This window comes from Delphinapterus leucas, chromosome 19, assembly GCF_059928025.1.
Source record: "Delphinapterus leucas isolate spDelLeu-1000000601 "Yukka" chromosome 19, BTC_Dleu_Yukka2, whole genome shotgun sequence".
NCBI lineage: Eukaryota > Metazoa > Chordata > Mammalia > Artiodactyla > Monodontidae > Delphinapterus > Delphinapterus leucas.
The window spans coordinates 62,617,590-62,640,400 of record NC_143147.1 but is presented as its reverse complement, the minus strand read 5'-3'; the positions used below and the strand labels follow the sequence as shown (position 1 = coordinate 62,640,400).

At 56.5% G+C, this 22,811-nt stretch overlaps 1 protein-coding gene across 4 annotated transcripts in view; it reads right to left on the bottom strand.

Moving 5' to 3' along the window:
• The window catches only part of UBE2O (ubiquitin conjugating enzyme E2 O), a 55,975-nt gene that overhangs the window by 6,721 nt on the left and 26,443 nt on the right, over positions 1-22,811 (bottom strand). For 2 of the 4 annotated variants that reach the window (XM_022589512.3, XM_089901651.1), the window contains exons 2-12: positions 6,455-6,514; positions 6,217-6,327; positions 4,137-4,255; positions 3,423-3,486; positions 2,612-2,755; positions 2,184-2,293; positions 1,897-2,047; positions 1,203-1,675; positions 694-848; positions 337-449; positions 115-243 (exon numbers count right to left, since the gene is read on the bottom strand). In XM_022589512.3, the coding sequence (XP_022445220.1) occupies positions 115-243; positions 337-449; positions 694-848; positions 1,203-1,675; positions 1,897-2,047; positions 2,184-2,293; positions 2,612-2,755; positions 3,423-3,486; positions 4,137-4,255; positions 6,217-6,327; positions 6,455-6,514 (1,629 nt within the window). Of the gene's footprint in view, positions 1-114; positions 244-336; positions 450-693; positions 849-1,202; positions 1,676-1,896; positions 2,048-2,183; positions 2,294-2,611; positions 2,756-3,422; positions 3,487-4,136; positions 4,256-6,216; positions 6,328-6,454; positions 6,515-6,740; positions 11,524-22,811 lie in introns of those variants that run through there. The other 2 variants (XM_022589514.3, XM_022589513.3) reach the window with 2 other exon arrangements.

The following is a 22,811-nucleotide window of genomic DNA, read 5'->3' as shown; positions in this document are numbered from 1 at the left end:
GGAAGGCGCTTGGGGTGGATACGCAGCCCAAAGGACTTGCAGGTCTTGGCTCCTGGTGCCACCTGGTGGCACCATCATGTACTGCAGCTGACACACAGGCCAGGGCGCACGTACCTCATCCTCCCTGTGAGGCCCTCCATCCTCAGTGTTGCCAATTCGGATAACAATATCGGTCGTGCGGAACCGAAAGTCAGGGTGATCGGCAATGTCGTAGACGCTCACATCTTCCTCCTCTCCAATCAGCTGGGAAAGGATGGGTGGTCGTGAGCCCAGGGGCCCTACATCCAGCCCACCAGAGCCCACCCTGAAGGAAACGTGGGGGCAGCACCCGCTCACCTCCACGTCGTCCCCACTCGGCCGCAGCTTGAACCACTTCACCATGCAGGTGCGGCCCACGTGGTCCCCAGACTGCACCACGCCGTAGACAGCAGGGTCCGGACAGCTCTGGACTGGGGACCCAGCGGGGAGGGGGGGACGCATGACTAGCTAAGGCACCCTGGTGGTGCCACCTGCCACCCACCCACCCACTGCACGTCAACCACAACGGGGCCCAGAACCCACTGCTTCCCTGGCTCGGTCAGTGCAGGCCAGAAAGGCTCCCCGAGTCTTCAGAAGAGTGAGCCACCATCCAAGGGGAGTGTCCTTGATGCCCAGACCTCTCGCCCCTTCTTCCCAAGCCCCACCCGGCGCTACCTCGCTTGTCCACCACGAAGTCTCCAGGGCAGAACTCATTGTTGTCCAGGTGGTGCACAGGGAAGAGGTCGTTGGAGCGGACGTTGCACTCCACGGAGCCGTCCTGCCACATCACGTCTGCTGAGGTCATCGTGGTCACCACCTCCACCGCCACCCTGCAGGGCAGGACCAGTGAGGAAAGGGCAGCTACGCTCTCTACCCACCGCCCCACCTCGCGGGCTTGGTAACCTGAAACCCTGAGCATCAGGCAGCAGGGAAAAAACAGTCTCCCCACCAGGCATCTCCTCCGGGAAGGGGCCCCCGTCCCGCCCTCTCCCACTCCCAGATCCCTCCTTCCCACCCGGCCAAGCCCAGGCACCCACGTCATCTCGGCTGGGCGCCCCTGAGCCTTCGTGGGGCCTGCAGACCACGAGCGCGCCCACGAGCACGTGAGCCTGGGTGTGCATGCGTGTGGGGGCGGGGCGGGGGCAGGACACCCGGCCAGGAAAGGGAGGCGCCCCTGAGCTCACCTGTCCCCCGGCTTGAAGTCCCGACTGATCTTATTCTTCTTCCTCTTGTGTTTCCGCTTTAAGTTCTTGATGGACAAGGGGATGCTCTTCTTGCGACCTGCGCCGCTGCCGCTCTGGGAGGAGGTGGTGGAGCTGGCAGAGGAGGTCACCGAGCTGCTGTCGTCTGTGTCGTCGGCGGCCTCGTCATCGGCGTCCTGCTCGGCCGAGTGCAGCCGGTCGTCCCCGCCCTCCTTCAGCAGGAAGGGGGGCAGCTGCTCGCCCCCCTCGTGGGCCTCCTCGGGGCCCTCGTCCTGCATCTCCACGGGGCTGGCAGACCCATCGGGCGTCTCCTCGGGGCTGGCGGACCCTGCTTCGCTCTTGGCTTTGGCCGCCCCCTTCTTGCCTGTGTCCTCCACGGAATGGTCCCTGGAGCACCGGGAGTCCGGGGAGCAGGACATGATCCTCACAACCTGCTTCTTGAGGAGGCGCTTCACCTGCGGGGAAGGAATGGGGAGGGCGGGCGCTGTGGAGAGCCGGCTGACGCGGCCGGACCCCAGGCAGCTCGGTCTGAGGGGTGACAGCTGTACACACCTAACTGGCCTGCAAGGGTCATCAGGGCTGCCCCCCAAGGCCTAAAGCACAGACCTTCCTGCTGTGGAAATGGCTCCAGGCCAGTTCCTCAAACGCCCGCCAAGCCCCAAGCCCGAGGACATACCTTCTTGGCCACAGAGCCCTCCCCCTGGGCGCAGTGTTTTTCTGGACATTCACAGGCAATCCTGGCCGGCTCTACCTTGGCTGGGAAGACATACAGACAGCGCTCCCCGAGCTGCCGCTGAGCATGGTCAAAGCATCCGAGACGCTTCACCCTGGGAGGGGAGGGAGGAGAGGCAGGGGCTGGGCCAGGGGTTTCTCAGCCCCGCGCACCCGTGCCCGCGGCCCAGAGACTTGCTTGGGGACCGCCCCTGGGGGCGCTGGAGCGGGTGGCGCACTGGAGCCGCTCACCTGCCTAGGTTTTCCTGGGTGATGACAGAGGGCGGGGGGCTGACGCTGTCCGTGCCCCCTGGACAGAAGCTCTTGGTAATCCACGTGACCTTCAGCTCCACAACCTGCACCTGGGGGTGGCGGGCGGGACGGGGCCACGGTCAGCAGGCTCTAATGCCCTCTCTTTAAGCAGCTGTCCGGAGCCCACCTGCCCCCAGAGCAGGAAGCAGGTCCTCATCACGGTGCAGCACCAAGTCTGGACACCCCCAGAACAGGCCCACCCCTGCGGCCTCCTCACCTCCAGTCATGGCCCAGAGGACCTGCCACTCTCCACCCTCCCACCTTGCTCGGCCCGGGTTCCCTTGGTCCTCAGAGCAGCCCCACCCCAGGTGAGGCAGCGGGGGCGGGAGATCCAGGGCCTCACCCCCCTGTCCCGCCCCCACCCTTACCTCTTCGACCAATACGCGGAACTTGCTCTTGGTGCTGAGCACGGGCTTGACCCCTGACAGCCACTGGACACTGGAGAAGATCTTGGCAGGGCCAATGAGCACCTGGCCTGGGTAGAAGCCGTAGGAATCATCAAAGAAGAGACCCTGCAGGATTGGGGGCCAGAGAAAAGTCCCCGTGAGCACTGCCTCCTCAGGGGAGGGCGCTCTCCATACCCGCACCCCCTGCTCTGTGCCTGGCTCCCGCTGGCCCCGCACCTCCAGCTCCACAGCCCCTAAGGCTCCGGAGCAGCACCTCCCAGACCTCAGGTGCATACAAATCACCAGGGATCTTACTGAAATGCACGTCTGACCCATTTTGCTTCCAAGCCCTCAGGCCACAACAATGCTGCTGGTGCAGGGGAGGCACTTTAAGGACTAAAGCTCCAGAGGACAGGGGTCCCCAAACCTGCTTAATCACACACACTCCGCTAGTATTCTTATTGACAAACTGTGTCACGTACTACTGTTCTAAAATGTCAATTGCAGTAAAATACTGCATATGCTCTAAGAAAACAGGAGATTTAAAAAGGATGAGATACAAAGTTAACAAAATGCAAAGAAAGATCCTACTGCCTTCTGCCCACACCCAAACTTCTATACCTTTGGATACACACCGCCCCTTTTCTAGGAAAGCAACGGTGTAGAAGCAGTGGTTAGCCTGGGTCAGCTCCAAGCTCTCTGCTGAGAAGTCCCTCCTGCACAGCCCAGGGGCTGAGGAACATGAGATGAGGGGCCCCCCACCCCCCAGGATCCTTGGGTGGTGCCAACGTACAGAGTCGCTGACGTGCGGGCAGACATCGTAGAGCTTGGCACCATCCTCTGTGTTCATGGAGCACCTGCAACAGGGCACAGGGGCTTGGTTGGCACCCGACACAGTGCCTGAGTCTTAGGGGAGGTGAGGCAGCCAGGACCCCTTGTGGTGCCGGTCAGGATCTAAAGGGCTTGTCCAGAGGTGTCAATACGTCCACCCCCCCAAAACAGGCAATTCGTCCTCCGCCCACACCTCAGCCCCTGCACTGGTACAAGGAACTCTCCTAAAACAAACAAGACTCTACCCCCAGATCTGAGCGTTCACCACCATTAAGGTGCCTAAAATAAAGCATCAGCTCCTCTCGCGTGTCCTAAATGATAATGCAGCTCTCCCGAAGCCACGGTACAGCCTAGACCAGAAACTGAGCCAGAGAACCAGGCCGGGCTGATAAGGAGACCAGCCCAGGGTCAGGTCCTGAGACTCGGGGCCCCAAAAGCCTGCAGCCCCTGGCACGGCCCTCGAGGAAGCGAGACAACAGCCCCTGCCCCCCTTCCCGGGCTGCCCCCCTTCGCGGGCCGCCCCACCGGACGGGCTCCTCCGCGGGGAGATCAACAGCCCCTGCCCCCCTTCCCGGGCCGCCCCGCTGGACGGGCTCCTCCACGGGGAGATCAACAGCCCCTGCCCCCCTTCCCAGGCCGCCCCGCCAGACGGGCTCCTCCGCGGGGAGATCCGCACCTGGCGCCGTTGGATAGCTTGAGGATGATCTGGTTCTTCAGGTCGTAGACCTTCCCCAGCCAGCAGTCATAGGCGATGTAGTCCCCATACATGAAGGGCTGCAGGTCAGGGGGACAGGGCTGTGAGAGGTGGCCGATGAGGCTGGTGTCCAGGGCACCAGTTCCTCTTGGCCGCACAGACAGGTCCGACCTGATAGCTGCTGCAGCAGGCTTCCCCCGAGAGTCCAGCTGCACCCCAGCTCCCCTCCCACGCAGAGGCAGAAGCTTGACGGCGTCCCAGGGACACAGGACACGTACGTGGGAGCGGGCGGGGGAGGGTGGTTATACAGACGAATAAGTAAAGTGATTTAAGCAAATAAATAACTCAACTGAGGATATCAAGAGCCAAGTCTCTCACTACTGGGGACGGCACTCACTAATACAGGAACAGGGAGGGCAAGAGAGGAGGGACCTGAGGAGCTGGACTGGGGCTGGAAGGATCAAGACGAACCCATACATCTTACACACACAGAACAGGCACGGAAGTATTTAGACGTGTGTGTGTGTCTACCTATGTACACATACATGTATTCCCCCGTGTTGCCCTGAATAGGGCCTAGCAGCGATTAGCACACCCAGCGTGCATTCAGACCTTGGCTTTTGAAATACCATTTTCTGAAAGGAACCAGGGCTCCTTGAAGAAACAGCTGACTCTAGGCTGGATGAGAAAAAAATACAAGATGGAAAGAAAGTGTTTAAAAAAAAATGGTGGGGATATGTCAAAAGGACACACACGTCAGCTTGAAGGGGATCCGACTGGCCAAATGTGGGATCATTCAAGCAACAAAACAAATAATGACAGTAATAGGTTATTACCAACTGAACAAAACAGGAATCTCTGCATCCATACTGATGTAAAAAATGAATAAATAAATGGGACAGAAAGTACAGCTCTTCCATACAGTAGATGCCAAACTGATAAAAACAAGTAGGCAACGATGGAGTCATAAAATCCCCATTTAGCAGCCACCGGAGTGCTGGCTGATTCAGCTGGGAATTGTTAATGGAAGCTAAGGCTGATGTACGGGGGTTTGAGAAGTACCGGGTTATTGACACAATCCCGGAATATCTCCCCACAAAGCTGATACAATCGCTTCCAACGGGGTGAATGCTGACTTTACGGTGGGGAGGCATGGCAGAGCCCCAGACGACTGGGGAGCAAACGGAATGTCCCCACCCTGCGGCCGCGGGACGTTACGGGCCAGCGAAGAGCTCAGCGGCACTTCCGTGGCAGTTCTGCCAAGAACGCAGGGCCCCAGGCTGGTCACGGGCACCGTCAGATGGCCCCACGCTCAGGGTCACCCGGGATAAGGAAGACAAAGCAAGAGTGGGGAACCTCTCCAGACTGGGGGAGATCAGAGAGCTGACAATTCTTGTGTGTGCTCCTGATGGAATCCTGGGTCAGAGGGGAAAAAGGAGATTGTTGGGACAACTGAATGAGGTCTGTGGATTGGACAGTATTGGGTCAAAGTCCTTGTCTGGGGCTTTGAATGGTGGTTAAACAGCAGAGTGTTTCTGTTTTGGGGAAATACACATTGTAGTACTTAGGGGTCATATAGCATCATACCTGTAGTTTGCTTTCAAACGTTTCAGAAAAGGGGAGGGGAGAGAGGGAGGGAGAGAAGGCAGTGGGGGGAGTGAGGAAGAGAGAGCGACAGAGGAGCACAGAGAGGTGGGGAAGGAGGGAGGAAAGGCGCTGGAGCCAATGCAGCGAAACGTCACCAGCTAAGGAACCTGGATGTTGCAGGGGATAAAGGTACCTACAACTTTTCAGTTAGTTTGAAATCATTAAAAAAGTAAGCTGAAAAGAAATTTGTTCCAAAAAAAAGCATTAGAGGAGAAGGGAAACCAGCGGTCTCTGCTGGAGACGTAAAGCTGTGTCCTGACCTCGCGTCTCAATGGCTGACTCACAAGAAGCATGGTCAGGCTGCAGGGAGCGAGCTGACTGCTGGGCTTGGCCGCCCGGCCTGGGAAGGTGCCGCGGAGAGAACCAGAGCCCCGAGAGGGGAGGTCAGCAGGGGTGGCAGGCGGGGCGGGCTCACCCAGATGTGCTGCAGGTCCTTGCTGTTGACGGGGTAGACGATGCAGTTGGTGCCAATGAGCTTCACGGCGCAGTCGATGTTCACGTCGATCACCGTGCCACACTGGCTGTCCTGCGGGGGAGAAGGCATCCAGGTCCCGGCAGGCACCCCGCGGGGCCACCCGGCAGACCCAGCCAGGACATGCCCCAGGCCACCCCCGCCCCCAACCCTGCCCCACCAAGTGGGACGCGGGACTCACAGTGGAGCGCATGTGCCGGACCACATCCCGGGGCACCACGGAGCGGTCCTCTAGTTTCAACTGGAACAGAGAGCACAGGTGTCAGAGCACGGCCCCCAAAATCACCTACAGGATACAGTCTCCTCCCTACCTCTTAGTGAAGCGTAGCATACGTATAGCTAAGCGCACAAACCCTAAGCCCAGAGCTCGGCTTTGCCAAACCCCACGCGCCCCTCCAACAGCACCTGGATCAGGAGACAGCACGCCAGGTGCGACCTCCCGCACCAAAGGCAAACACCGTGCTCACCAGCGGTAACTCTGATCACGCTGAAAAGTGTGGCTACATGACAAACCATGTAAGGCCTCATTTTAAATTGAAGATTTAACAGCCCATTCTGCAGAGAGCCAAACATCTTGCTGTGAGTGGAATCCTTTTTCCAGCTTCTGCCTGCCCTGCACCCCTGCTGCCGAGTGCTGAGCGGGTGGGTTGGAGGAGGAGTGTGACACTGGGCCGAGGGTCACCCTGAAGCCGCTATCAGCCTCACCACCTTCTAATCTGGGCCATCCTGCCCGGCCAGTCACAGCCTGCTCGTTATCGACTGCCCCGCAGAGGACTGCAAGCTGCTGAGGAACCGACTCTCGGGACGCCGGCTTCTGGAGCCTGGCCAACTGCGCAGCAAGCACTGACCCATCCCTCCATGACAAAGCCCCTCCCCCTGCCGGGCACTGGATGCCCCACAGCAGCCCAGGCGGGAGACGCTTCTCCACTGGGCCAGTGCATCTTCCTTGCTGGCTCCCCAAACCTGGGGCCGCTCCTCTGTGGTTCTTCACTGAGTCCTGGGAACCGGTGCATCTCTGTGTGACTGCCCACCTCCCTGGCTCAGGCACCTCCAAGACCCCAAACTAGGGGGATGGAAGAGCTGTTCCCTCAAACACCCAACCGAACACTCAAGATCACTCCACCGTAGAACGTGGGGCCTGGAACGGTGACCTCACGAGAAGAGAATTGAGAAGGGAGACACGCGCTTAAGGGCACCGAAATCCTGGCAATGACTAAAGCAAACCCTGCTATTAGTGGGATGTGACTTTAAAAAAAAGTAAAGGGGAAGCAATGGGCCCGCCATCAACAGGTGACAGAGATGCTCCTACAGGGACACAAGCCCGTGTTCCAGATGAGTGGGAGCCCCGGTGTTAAGCACACCAGACACTCACCTGCGCTGGCGCTGCAGCCTTGCAAAGCAGCCTCGCAAAGTGCTCGCTCGTGTAAAAGGCGGGGTGAGTGGCTCAGAGGATTAACGAGGCAGTGAAAGCACAGACGGCCACAAGGCGCCTGGCCCACAGTAAGGGCTCAGCCAACGCTAAGTGCTGTGATCACTCCACCTGCCTCCGCTGCCCCCTAGGCGCAGGCTGAAGACCCTGAGCTCAGGATCCAAGATCCCAGGAGGCTGCAAGGGGCCACGTGGAACTCTGCTAAGGGTGTGCTGGGATGACAGTGCCATTTTTCTAATTCAAAGAACCTCCCATCCTGGAACCCTCCGGGCCCAAATCCCTGGGTGGGACATGGTATTTTCAGTGCTGTCCCACCCTATCTCAAACCTCTGCTCTCATTTTAGACTTCAAAAAGCCACAACTGCAGGTCTTTCCAAGTTGCCATAGAAACCAGAAGTTGCAGTGAGGGGAAATCCACTGGGAGATGGACAGTGCTGCATGGGGCGGGAGGTGACGCCATGCTTGGAGCAGCTGCGGCTGTGGGCACAGGCTGCCTCGCGGGCTCAGGGATCCTGAGGAGAGACCCAAGTTGAGTCTGCACATCATCCCAACCTCGGCGTCTGTGTCAGTCCCCGAGAGAGCTGCCAGGAAAGGAAGGGAGTGGGCCAAGTGCAGACCCTAAATCAGTACAGTCTTTGATGGGACACAGCCCAGCCTCGCTGCCCCCGATGGGGTACGGGAAACTGAGGCCCCTGCTCTGAGGCCGAAGCAGGAACAACACAGCCAGCGAAAGCTGTCACGGCAAGGACAGGGGTGGGTTTTCTCCCTCCTCCCTCTGTAGAACCTCTGCGAGGCTGTGGGGCAGGCAGGTCCCCGAGTTCCCAGGAGGGGGCCTGGTGAGCCAGCGTGTCCCCGGATGTGGCTCTCCTGACCTGCGCTTGGCCTCTTGCCCGAGCCTGACTCCCTTCCACCCTGAAGCTGGGTCTCCAGGCTCTTCTGATCTCGCATGACAATGACAATGACAGTGTAGAGCAGAGCGGTGTGGCAGGGAGGACAGAGGGGTGCAGGGGCCACTATTCTGGCTACATTTCTTTTTTTTTTCTTTTAATTTATTAATTTATTTTGGCTTCGTTGCTGCACGCGGACTTTCTCTAGTCGCGGCGAGCGGGGGCTACTCTTCATTGCGATGCATGGGCTTCTCATTGTGGTGGCTTCTCTCATTGCGGAGCACGGGCTCTAGGCACGTGGCCTTCAGTAGTTGTGGCACGTGGGCTCAGTAGTTGCGGCGCAGCAGCTTAGTTGCTCCGCGGCATGTGGGATCTTCCCGGACAGGGATAGAACCTGTGTCCCCTGCATTGGCAGGCGGATTCTTAACCACTGCGCCACCAGGGAAGTCCCTCTGGCTACATTTCTTTTCCTTGGGAATTCCAGAAAATGAGAACAAGACGCCTGGGAGGGCAAGGATGACTTGCAAGCCTCTCCATGCTCTTTCACAAGTTTCCCTCCCAGGTGCCCATGTCCCACCACACTGGGCACTGCTCCTTTCACATCCGCCAGCCGCTCCAGCCGAGCATCTCCCACGGAACAGCGCTTACCCACGTCCTCCTCGCCTCTCCCTGTTCCAGACACATGCTCCCTGCATCTTGAAGGCTTTCAGAACCCCTGCTCTGGAAGCCTCTCCTCACAGCGACAGCACAGCTGGTGTGTATTACACTCCATGCAGTCTTCTAGCACTTCACGTGTTTTAACCTGAGAAATCCTCAACTCCACGAAATAAGCATACTGTCATTGTCTTTACAGATAAGTAAACTGAGACAAAGAGAAAATAAGTCATGTGTTCATGGTCACACGGCTCCTAAGTGGTGCCGCTGGGACTTCAACTCAGGCAGTCTAGCTCGAGTCCATTCGCTTAACCACAGAAAAAGCTCCTCCCTCCCCAGAGCAGTAGAGATAGGGACAGAGTAAAACACATTTCTGGCAGGTCCACACCCTCTGAAAGACAGTAATTCTTCTCCTGGTTATAAAAGCAACAACTGCTCTATTCATTTCTGGGGCACATGGCAGGCGGCTGTGGTGGCCTCTGCCTGCGGATCAGGGCCCTGAGCGCCCGCCAAGGCCGCCAGGTGGGAGATACCACCGCGTCTCAGCAGCCTGCCCTCCTCTGCTCCTCCCACCCTTGAGAGATCAGGCACCCAGACCACAGGCACCAGACACTGGAGGCTAACACCAGACGGCGCTGTGCCTGCTCTAGGAAAACGCCAGATTGTAAAGTGAAACTAAATCATGAAACGGAGCCACGTTTTTTGTTAGGCGCACCCTGGACGCAGTTTTTAAAAAATTGTTACCAGCGTGGGATCTGAGGTGGAAGGTGGATAGATTTTAACTGTCATTATTGGTTCTAGAATTCTGAACAACCTCTGTAAGTGGTGAACTACTGTTTAACATTTCTTGAGGGAGAGCTGTAGCTATCAGAGGTTCTGGATAACAAAAAAAAGCAAGACAAGAAAGGTAACACACCAAAATGTTAAAGTGTCTGAGTGAAGAGGGGCTACAGGTGGTTTTAAAAACGAACATCGGGCTTCCCTGGTGGCACAGTGGTTGGGAGTCCGCCTGCCGATGCAGGGGACACGGGTTCGTGCCCTGGTCCGGGAAAATCCCACATGCCGCGGAGCGGCTGGGCCCGTGAGCCACGGCTGCTGGGCCTGCGCGTCTAGAGCCTGTGCTCCGCAGTGGGAGAGGCCACAACAGTGAGAGGCCCGCGTACCGCAAAAAAAACAAAAAAAACAAAAAAAAACCGAACATGCATTACTTTGGAGACTTTTAACATGTTTTTAAATTGACGTATAGTTGATTTACAATATTGTGTTAGTTTCAAGTGTACAGCACAGCGATTTGTTTTTGTGGGTTCTTTGCAGATTATATTCCGTTACAGGTTATTACAAGAGATTGGGTATAACTCCCTGTGCTTGGACACTTTTGTGACATGTCTGCGGGACGTGCCTGGTGGAATCCGAGAACCCACATCCTTTGCTTCCACTGCCTCCTCTGGAAACAGGAGTAGCAAACACACCTGCCCCGCATGGCGAGGATTCCTGCACCTGCTCTGGAGGAAGAGAGCCAGGCTTCAGGGAGGACAGGCACTGGTGAGATAAGTCCTGCTCTGACTCAGCCTCCATTCTAGTGCAGCAGAGAAACAGACAGGCACACGCGCACACACACACACACACACACACACACACACACGGGTCAGGTGGTGCTATGTGCCATACAGAAAACCGAGGCGCTACCCAGGGTGTGTGGGGGAGAGGCTGGAAACGGGAGGGGAGCAAGTTATTTATTTTGAGAGGGTGACCAGGGAAGGCCGCTCCAAGGTGACATGTGACCAGAGGTCTGAGTGTATTAAGGGAGTGAGCTTTCCAAGCAGACAAAAGAGCCGCCCTGACGACCCTGGATGTTCGAAGCCCAGCAGAGGCCAGCAGGGCTGCGACAGAGCAGCAAGGAACAGGAGGTGAGGCCAGGCGTCTCAGGCCTCAGAGAAAAAGCACCAGGGAAGGACCTGAGAGTCCGTCCTGAGTGACGGGAGCTCTTGCAGGTCTCTGAGCGGGGGCGGGGGTCACGTTAAAAGCGTCATCTGGCTGTTGAGCAGGGCAGGGTGACCAGGTAGCCCAGTGGTTCTCAACTGGGGGCAACTCTGCCCCCCAGAGGACATCTGTAATGTCTGGAGACACGCTTGGCTGTCACAGCGGGGGGTGGGGTGGGTGGGGGCTGGTTCCTGGTGGTTAGAGGCCAGGGACACTGTTAAACATCCAACAATGCTCAGGACAGCCCCCCACAGCAGAGACTGACCCCCACAGCAGAGACTGACCCCACAGCAGAGACTGACCCCCACAGCAGAGCCTGACCCCCACAGCAGAGACTGACCCCCACAGCAGAGACTGACCCCGTGACCCCCACAGCAGAGCCTGACCCCCCAGCAGAGCCTGACCCCCTGTGACCCCCCAGCAGAGCCTGACCCGCTGTGACCCTCCAGCAGAGCCTGACCCCCTGTGACCCCCAGCAGAGCCTGACCCCCTGTGACCCCCCAGCAGAGCCTGACCCCCTGTGACCCCCAGCAGAGCCTGACCCCCTGTGACCCCCAGCAGAGCCTGACCCCCTGTGACCCCCAGCAGAGCCTGACCCCCTGTGACCCCCAGCAGAGCCTGACCCCCTGTGACCCCCAGCAGAGCCTGACCCCCTGTGACCCCCCAGCAGAGCCTGACCCCCTGTGACCCCCAGCAGAGCCTGACCCCCTGTGACCCCCAGCAGAGCCTGACCCCCTGTGACCCTCCAGCAGAGCCTGACCCCCTGTGACCCCCAGCAGAGCCTGACCCCCTGTGACCCCCCAGCAGAGCCTGACCCCCTGTGACCCCCAGCAGAGCCTGACCCCCTGTGACCCCCAGCAGAGCCTGACCCCCTGTGACCCCCAGCAGAGCCTGACCCCCTGTGACCCCCAGCAGAGCCTGACCCCCTGTGACCCCCAGCAGAGCATCAGCAGTGCTGAGGCTGAAGAGCCCTGAGGCTGTTCCCAGGAGAGCCTGGTGGTGCTGAGAGCAGAGGGGGGTGAAAGGATCACTCTCCAGATCCTTTCTGAAGTTTGAGCTAATGAGGTGCTCCAAGTGGGAAAGCAATTCAGTGGCAAAGGGAGGAGGGGGGACACCGCTGGGGGAAGGCAACATGGCAGGGGGGCTGAGCACTTCCGTCCCACCCCCATTTGAGCTCCACGGAGCTCTGCCCTGGCCAGGAGGCCCACTCTCTGCCCCTTGCCCCCCGGGCTGCCCGAGGCGCACACTGCTTCCCTGAGCTGCAGCTCTGACGCCTAGCACTGACGGCACAGCAGGAACGACGAGCTGGTCCTGCAGCTCCTGGTCTTAGACCCTCATTCCCAACACTGCTCTCGAATGACCCTAAGGCACCATGTAAAAATGTTCCAAGGACAGAAAAAGGCAAACTGAGGCTGATCAACTGGTTCAAAGTACAAGGAAGCTGAAACAAGAAGTTACTTTAAAGTGGATTTGAACATCACATCCTGTAGGACTGGGTGGCCCTAAGGGCTGGCCTGCTCAGTGGGGGCTGAGCACCCACCTTAGGAAAAAAAGAAGGCTTCATACCTGGTCCCTAAGATCAGTATCCACTAACAGGCCTCCCAGTGCGAGAGGGGAAGAGGCAGGAAGTCCAACAACAGGCAAAGGAGGGCCATTAAAAGGGCCGAGCGTCTGCGTCAAGGCTGGAAGCCACCCGCCCGCCACTGCCATCTCCTGTCAAACTCCGGCAAGGCCAAAACACAGGGGAGGAGAGGCGGGTGTCCTTGGGACCCACAGCAAGAAAGCCGCACAGTCTTCCCTGGGGGTGAGTGACACGAGCTGTACCAGATCCTCGACTGACAATGGGCTTACCAGCACCCACAGCCTCGGGTCCCAAGGACGAGCTGTCTGCCAGTCCCACACTGTGCCCCTGGGAAGTGAGTGGGCGATGGGGGATGGCTTGCTGTGGCCCCCGGTTTGGGCAGTGTTCAGTGGCCTGAGCCAGGCCCTTCCTGGGGAGGGAGAGGAGAGAGGAGTGCCAGGGCCAGCAGACACTCGGGAGATGAGGCTGTTTACCTAGGCCTGGACTCAAAGAACAGATTCCTAAAAGGAATGTAATGAGGTGAGGCCAGTGCTGGAAATTTCTAAAGGCTTGCTACTTCCCAAGGGGTAAAAAGAATCTGAGAAACACCATGCCTCCCACCTCTCATACAGCTAGAGCTGGGACGGTGGTCAATGTGGGGTGGGGTGGGGAGACTTCAGGGCCTCCTAACCAGCCCCTCTCACTCCCTCAGCCGAGGTCACAGATGCTGAAGAAGGCCCCAGTCCCGCGGCCCCTGGGTCTACTTGGCTGCAAGCACCCCAGCTCACTGCAGTGGCCACCCAGCTGCACTCCAAGGCAAGATGGAATGGGCGACATGCTAGTCACTGGCTGAGAAGCCCAGCTCAGTCTAGGGGGTGAGAATAGAGGAAGCCATTCAATAGGAACTTTGCTAATCCTAGGACTGAGGTCATGGAAATTTTTTTTAGTGCTTCCCATAGATTCAAGGCTAGAGAAGAATACAAATGTTAAATAAGGAATGTACACAGTCTTTAAGGAATTTAGAAGGATCTGGCACAGAGATGGGTGGGGAAAGGGGAAGGGCAGGCCCAGGGATATTAACTCCCTCCCTCCGACGCAAATACAATTTGGAGGCCAGAGAAGCTAAGATGCCAGATTGGGAAGTTTATCCCACAGTGCAGAATTCTGAAAAAGCCTTGGAAATCCTAGAATGGAATGCTCCCTCGAGCAGTGTTTTTCCTTCTTTCTTTTTGCCGTGCCAGTCGGCCAGAGGGATCCCAGTTCCCCGACCAGGGATTGAACCCAGGCCCTCGGCAGTGAAACTGCAGAATCCCAACCACTGGACCATCACGGAATTCCCAAGCAGTGTTTTTCAAACTGAGGGCTGTGACCCATTAGCGGGTTATGAGATCAATTTAGTGGGTCGTGGCCAACACTGGGTGTATCACATACAGGAAGGCTAGGTACCGTTTTTTTTAATTTATTTTATTTTTGGTTGCATTGGGTCTTCGTTGTTGGGTCTTCGTTGCTGCACGCAGGCTTTCTCCCGTTGCGGCAGGCTACTCTCTGTTGCGGCGCGTGGGCTTCTTACTGCGGTGGTTTCTCTTGTTGCAGAGCTCGGGCTCTAGGTGTGCAGGCTTCAGTAGCTGTGGCACGTGGACTTCAGTAGTTGTGGCTCGCAGGCTCTAGAGCGCAGGCTCAGTAGTCGTGGCACACGGGCTTAGTTGCTCTACGGCATGTGGGATCTTCGAGACCACGGCTCGAACCCGTGTCCCCTGCATTGGCAGGTGGGTTCCCAACCACTGCGCCAGCAGTGAAGCCCAGAGGTACTGTTCTGAGAACACTTTTCCAGGTGCGTATATAACATACATGTGTCCTGGGTCACGATGTATATAATATGTTCTATGGCGGGTCACTTTCAAGAAGTCTGAGGGCCCCAGCAGTCTGCCTACCTGCTCTGCTGGCTCCCTCTGGCTAGGGTTTCAGCCAGTTACAAGCAGAGCGAGACCTCTCTTCTCATCAGAAGCTGGTCTAGATCTAGCCCAAAACAAGAAAACAATCAAAAACCCTAGGATCTAAACGTTCACACATAGGTACTGTGGGAGTGGGGAACTTTTAACTCTTTCTGACATTACCTAAAATGTCAGTAAGTTGGCCTTCAGAAGAGTGAACCTGGGAGTGGCAGGAAATGGTACTAACTGTGGGTTGGAGCTGGGCTCCTCTTCCAGCTTCCAGTTCTGAATGGATTTGGGGATATGACTGGCCAGTGAGCCTAGCGAATGCCAGTGTAATGACTTTCTCAGAGCAGTTGACCATCATGTGACTGAGTCCCTAAAAATCCAGCCATCAGCAAACTGCCCACCTGAGGATCGAAGGTTTTACCAGCAAACACCAATGGCCAGAGGGCCTCACATGCCGGGGGGAGGAGGAGAGCTGGAAATGGCTGGGCCGTGGAAGAAAAGACAAACGCCGGTGCCCCTAACTGGAAAATTCTGTCAATCACGCGCTACAGAAACCATTCAACAGAAGCTCTGCTAAAACCAAAGACTGGGGTCAATCAATTCAATAGTTCTTTAGTGTTTTCCATAGATTCAGAATGAGACAGGAATACAAACACATAGGTACGTGTCCTGGCTTTACAGAACTTACATTTAGATGGGGGAGACAAAATGAAAATACCTGAAAACATTTATACAAGTAAATACACTGCCAAGCCGGGTAGAGAGACAAAGATCCCTGTTTCCAAATGGCAGGTGGGGGAAGGCAGGAAGGGCCAGGCTGCAAAGGAAATGTGCATCAGAGATGCAGGCAAGGGATGCCACCCCCCGACCCCTGCAGATGAAAACTGGCCAGGCCTCTGTACTCTCAACCCCCAGGGGTAGCCCTGTCTCCAGGGACCCCTCTCTCTGATGGCACACCACAGTCCCGAAGCCTGTAATCAGGGCCGGCAATGCAGCATGACTGCATCACTGCTTGGAAACTGCAGCTGCGGCTTGCCAGCTTGCTGAAATGGTCCAGAGGCACAGCCTGCCCAAGGGGACAGAGAAAGGGGACTGAGTCCAACTGCCTGCTCAGTGAGGGGGAAGGACCGGGGAGCAGCAGAGCTGGGTCTCTGCAGATGCTGCAGTGTTTGGGGTGCAGCATATGCGTTCCAGTGGCAAGAGCTGGCGTGGAGAAAGAACCCAGCACTACACCCAGTGTCTTGGCCCCGGGCTTATCAACCTGGCTCTAAAAAGGACAAAACAGCCCAGGACTCCCGGATTAGAAAGGAGGGTACGGACAGGCAGCTTTAGACTGAGAAGGCCTCCCTCCTCAAGAGGCATGACTAAAAGGTAGAAAAGTAAACAGCATGACGTCCTGTCTGTTCTCATGGCCAGGCTGCTGGGCATCCATCCCCGGGAGTAAGCAGACAGCAAGCCCACGGTCCAGGTGCAGATAGAGCCCAACACTGCCTTCCAGACCCCCACCCTAAGCCCCACGTGTCTGATGTCAGGTGAGTTCACAGAACAATGACCCAGGCTGGTAATCCCACGAATAGACCTTTATGGAGCCCGTGCTGTGCAGGAAAAAGCCCCACGTGGAGGTACTGCTCTGGTAGCTCTCATTCCACAGAGGAGGCTGGAGGCTCGGAGAGGTAAGTGACCTGCCCCAGGCCATCTGGCGCCAGGATTCCAGAGCCCTGGATCTGCTAGTGTCCTTCCTCATCTGGCGTGCGTGACCCTCTGCACGGCCCTTTCTACTCCAGGGCATCGTCCTGGATCTCGCTGAAAATGCAGACCCCCAGGCCCCAGCCCAACTGCCTTAGAATCCACAGGTTAACAAGGTCTCCAGGTGACCCACGTGCACATCACCTCGTCCTCACGTAACAGTGGCTCTTAACAGAGGGGCATCAAGATGGAAGGAGGGCCCCATCCCAGGCTCACTGCCCACAGTCCCCAGGATGGTATTGTGAAAACAGGCATTCTGAAAAAGTTCCTAAAGTGATTTTGATACATATCTCCAAATCCTGGTTATTCTGACTGGCATTTTAAAGGCAGTAAGGGAGGAGGAGAAATAGCTAAAAGGGACTATATCTGAGTCCAGTGGGGCTGGTCAAGCCCACTCTCAACTATAAGGGACCCCATGAGGAAGAAACACAGCCTCCCTGAACCCACACCAACCTCTGCTTGCTCCTCAAACACCTGTGGTTACTATTTCAAGGCATGAAATGGATCCCCAGCATAGGGTACAGGGTATCACTCAGGCACCAACTGGCCTGGCAACTCTGGCACAGACCAAATGGCTCCCGGGGGCCGCTATTACCTCTTGGTTTGACCGTTAAGTCCTAAAAACCTGACTGACCATGAAAAAGCAGAATCCCTGAGGCTGGGAGGAAGCGTCCCTCCATTCCTGCAGGCACAGCGAGACGAGGCTGCGGCTGGCCATACAGCCCAACGGCCAGGTCCTGCAGAGGCCACGGTGCTGCCACTCCCCAGCTGCATGCGCTAAGTCCTGTCACCTCCCTGGGCATCATCTGGCATGGGCAGCCCTGGGCTGGACAAGCTCTGGGCCCTTCCAGCTCCAGAGCTCATCCCCTGCAACGTCTCCAGAAGCCCTGGAGTCTACCTGCCCAGCACCTGTCCCTGCCGAGGGGCCACGTGGGTATTCCATTTGCAAAGTGAATCCCCACAGACCCCCAAGGGGGGTGGCTGAAAGGAAAAGACGGCGCTGGTGCACACGGCCTGAGAAGGCCCCGGGACAGAAGCACCAGGGCAAAGCCTGGACGAGGCCCCTGACAGTTTCTCTCCCCAGGAACTTAGAGCTCAGCTGGAGAAAACAAGTACACAAAATAACATCTACAAAGACAGAAACAAGATGCAAAAATTAACGTACAGGGCTCCCCTGGTGGCGCAGTGGTTAAGAATCCGCCTGCCAATGCAAGGGACACGGGTTCGAGCCCTGGCCCGGGAAGATTCCACATGCCTCGGAGCAACTAAGCCCGTGCGCCACAACTACTGAGCCCACGTGGCACAACTACTGAAGCCTGCGCGCCTAGAGCCCGTGCTCTGCAACAAGAGAAGCCACCGCAATGAGAAGCCCGCACACCGCAACCAAGAGTAGGCCCTGCTCGCCGCAACCAGAGAAAGCCCGCGCACAGCAACGAAGACCCAATGCAGCCAAACATAAAAACAAATAAATAAATAAATTTATTTTAAAAAAATTAACGTACAGGTGCCTCTTGAGCTAGATGTCATTACTAAAAAGTCTTTTACAAATTGAAAGGATTTTAGAATCGGGGAGCTATTTCAAGAAAACCCACAGGAAATCTTATAGTATGCAAATTACCACCTTCTTATATGGTCAAAATTCTCCTCCCCTCTTAATGACTGCAGACACACCCACCTCAGTGATGAGCAGATACAGCCAAGAGAGAACCAGAGCGCGTGGGAGAGCGTGCGCTCAGCTGGATGGCGGGGTGGCACTAAGGTGCCTGCCTGGAGGAGGTGCGATCGGAGGAGGTGGCACCGCACGGGCCAGGGGGCCAGCAGGAGGTGCTCTCAGGCCCGGGTGAGCCTGGAGGGAGGGAGGGAGGGAGGGAGGGAGGGAGAAGGGAGGGAGGGAGGGAAGGGTAAGGAGTGTCCGAGCGCCTCACAGACTTCATCTGGGCCTCACAGGCCCCTCAAAAGGAGGGTCCTGGAAACGATGTGCCGGGAGTGGGCACAGGGCTGGCACGTACCAAGTGAGCCTCTCCCCAGTCCTCCTCCTGGCACCAGGCCAGCCTCGCTGCCCCACGGCGCCCCTGAGCTGTCTGGGGAGAGGGGGTGACCAGTGAACAGACACCAGCACGCAAGACCCTGGCCTGATTCTCTTTTCTGTACGATTAAGCATGAAACTTCCTTCCTTCCTTCCTTCCTTCCTTCCTCCGGGCTCCTCTAAGTCCGACATAGAAGGACTTCTCAGCCAGAATTCATATTATCACAAATCTGAAGGAGGACACACTTCCTGAAAGTGAGAGATCAAAATGTATTTGAACTATTGGACGCCCACCTCTAGACACCAAGTCCTGAAATCAGCAACTGCAAGGTAGCGTTCTGGCCGACACACACCACTATGTTTGGTCTTGAAGGGCAACTGATGGAAACCACCCGATGGCCCCATAAAGACAGAGTGGAGGAGTCTAGATATGAAACTCATCAGTGTGGAAACAGCAAAAGATTATGAAGAAGAACGGAGGCAGCCTCGACAGGCCCCTTGGGAGGAGGACTAGGCTTTACGGCAACTATCAGAAGAACCCTCAGAACTCTTTCAAAAATACACATTCCCGAGCTTCCCTGGTGGCGCAGCGGCTGAGAGGCCGCCTGCCGATGCAGGGGACACGGGTTCGTGCCCCGGTCCGGGAAGATCCCACATGCCGCGGAGCGGCTGGGCCCGTGAGCCATGGCTGCTGAGCCTGCGCGTCCGGAGCCTGTGCTCCGCAACGGGAGAGGCCACGACAGTGAGAGGCCCGCGTACCGCAATAAAAAACAAAACAAAACACATTCCTGATTTTTTTTTTTAACCCCAAACCTACTGAACGAATCTCTGGGTGAAGCCAGGAATCTATTTCTTAACATTCGCTGGGCGAGTCAGATAACCAGCCTGGTTAAAACAGCTCTACTTCAACCAGTATGCTTCCTTTTCTTCTAAAACAAAATAGGACTACTAGGGACATTTGGTTTTTTTGTTGTTTTTTCTTTGTTTTAATTTTATTTATTCATTTTTGGCTGCTTTGGGTCTTCACTGCTGCATGCGGGCTTTCTCTAGTTGCGGAGAGCGGGGACTGCTCTTCGATGCGGTGTGTGGGCTTCTCATTGCGTGGCTTCTCTTGTTGTGGAGCACAGGCTCTAGGTGCGTGGGCTTCAGTAGTTGTAGCATGTGGGCTCTAGAGCACAGGCTCAGTAGTTGTGGCACACGGGCTTAGTTGCTCCGCGGCATGTGGGACCTTCCCGGACCCGGGCTCAAACCCGTGTCCCCTGCATTGGCAGGCGGATTCTTACCACTGCGCCACCAGGGAAGCCTCGGGACATTTGTTTTTAATTTTTAAAAAATTTAAAGATAAAAATCTGGGGATCAAGATGCAAAAAAGCAAGGTGGATTAAAATAATGAACAAAGTGAGGTTCAGCTCATACCCGGCCCTCAGTATCCCTGACACACTCCTCCTGCGGTTCAGCTCTTGAACAGACACACAGGCAACAGGTCCCCTAAACGATGTGGCCCCAACTCTGACCTCTGCTCAGGTGGTCCAGACCCTGGTCTAGGTCAGCTTCCAGACAGACACCAAGAACAAAGCCCCAAACCCTGCTGACCAAGAGCCCTGTGACCTGACCCAGGCCAGCTGCTGCCTAGGTGGCAAAGAGCAAAACCTGCCAGTACACATCCCCGGACACCTGGGGGACACGGTTTTCCCACCATAAAGACTTTCAGGCAGGAAGGCAGCTCCTAGGCCCATGCTGCGGCCACAAGAAACGTGATTTTTTAGAGCTGGGTTACTAGACGGGACGGAGCTGGTGCATCAAATGTGGCTCTTCTCTCCTGTAAGAACTCTGAGTCTGAGAAAGAACTGCCCTGGCAGGAAGGCGAGTCACTGCCTGATGCACATCCTCCAAGACGACCACGAGGACCTCGGCTCACAGACGCTCCCGCTCCCTTTTCTTCACCTTCCTCTCTTCACACCCACAGAAAAATGACAGCATCTTCAAAACGATGTCACCTCTGGTCAGCAGAGAGCTGGGGACTCATTCCCGCAGTGGCTCATGCCGCCGAGCCTTATCTCCACCCAGAACGTCTGTGGCTCCCGCGGTCCATGCTCCCAAACTGAGAACCAGCTGCTAATCAACAGCCACACTCCCTGCAGAACGCACCCCACCTTCTGAAGCTGACTCACACTGAAAGGGATCCACTCAGCACTGCTATTTCTAAAAATGCAAATATGGGAGGAAAAGACAGTACAAATAACACACCAGACCCCTGGTCCGAGGCCGAGTCCTTGCTCAGGGGTCAGGCTCTCACTGAGGTGGGCTGTGGGAGCAGGGTGGCTCATCTCCCCACGCGGCTTTGTTTTAATCATACCTGTGGGCTCAGAGCCCCCACCCCACCCGTTCCCTGAGCCACCCCCAGGCAGGTAAGGGGGATCCACACCAGAGGGGCAGGAGCTTCACGACCCTCCCCAGAATGACTGGTCCTCTGCTTTCCTCAATTCCAAAACTACATATTTCCGAGACAAACCGGGGTGGGTGCTGCAAACATCCCCTGCCCGCCCCCCACCCCGGAAGCAAGAGCTTGACGAAGGCACAGGAAGCCAAGGAGGAAGAGACACGAGACCCCCGGAATGGAGAGCGAGCCAGGGTCTCGCATCACCGAGTGATGGTCTTAACAGCCAGCTGGTCCCAAACTGCTGACAGCCCTCTGGACCTGCCTGATCCCCACCATGGATGCCGCAGCCACTGAGAGCCACACAGACAGGCTGGCCCCGCCACTCCCCAGTGCCAACCTCGACAGTCACATCTTCCTTTTCTCAGTCACCCCATGTCACTAGAATTAGGTCAGGAAGGGATCAGGTAGCCAGCCTTCTGAGCAAAGATTTCTAACAAAATGAAGCACAAATACTTAGCAGTCGGCTTCTGGGCTGAGTCGTGGTAACTGGCATGGCTGGGAAAGTGGAAAGGACTCACCACCACCCACTGGAGAGAGGTGAGGAGGAAACACCTACTGGCACTGTAGACTCAGCTCGGGCCTGCACGGTCACAACCCCTCCAACGACTGAAACGCCAGCGTCGTCGTCATCTAAGCCACCAGAGCATGGAAGGTGACCATGTTCTGCTCTCCTAAGGATGGCAGTAAACAGCACCACTGAGATACACTAACGCATTACAATGGACGCACTAGGGTGTCAGCACCCCTGCTTGAGGAGGGCTGGAGACTTGCCAGGAGTACGCAGTACACCTTTTTTTTTTTCTTTTTAAAATTTATTTTTGGCTGTGTTGGGTCTTCGTTGCTGCGTGCGGGCTTTCTCCTGTTGCTGCAGGCGGGGTCTACTCTTCGTTGCGGTGCACAGGTTTCTCATTGGAGTGGCTTCTCTTGTTGCAAGGCACAGGCTACAGGCGCGCGGGCTCAGCAGTCGTGGCTCACGGGCTCAGTAGTTGTGGCTCGCAGGCTCTAGAGCACAGGCTCAGTAGTTGTGGTGCACGGGCTTTGTTGCTCCGCAGCATGTGGGATCTTCCCAGACCAGGTCTTGAACCCATGTCCCCTGCATCGGCAGGCGGATTCTTAACCACTGCATCACCAGGGAAGCCCACAGTACACCTTTTACTATAAACATCTCAGCCTTCCTATCTCTCCTACCTGGGCTGTCCCTATTTCTCTAATCCCTGGGGCCTCAGAGCTGGCCAACGGTCTGCTGGACCAGAAATCTAAAGCAGAACCAGAAGACAACCCCAGACTGGCATATCTGAAGAATCCTTCCCACTCCCGCAGGTGTATCCAGACGCCCTCAAGGACTCTGCTACGGTCCATCCTTCAAGGTCCAACCAAGCCACGTGAAGGTGACAGTAGGCCTGTGGAGATGGTTTTGAGATCTAAGCCCCAGGACGTATGTGGCACGTGGTAAGTAATGGAAATAGTAGTTCTCTTGCCCTCCCACGCCCACCCCGCTTACGCTCTCCCAGCAATTTCAGAGTTTACTTCACCCATCAGTAGTTTGAACTAGCCTGAAACAGCAGGTAATATACGAAGCTGTGAAATGAACCACACAGGGAGAGGGCATGCCAGAAGGTGTTTTAACCTGAACCTGGCTTTCCTCAGGCCTGGGCTTCAGACCTGCCCCTCCTCTCTCAGGGGCTTGGCAGGGACAGAGCCCGCCCTATAGGAAGTCTGAGTTTGCTTCCTTTGACATCTGTCACACCCTGCTCACTCCATCGACAGTGGATCATCCATCCATCCACCCACTCATTCAACAGTCTGCATACCTACCAGGACGCCAAACGCTGTGCCTGGTGCTAGCAAGACACCAGGCCATGAGGAGCCAAGAGA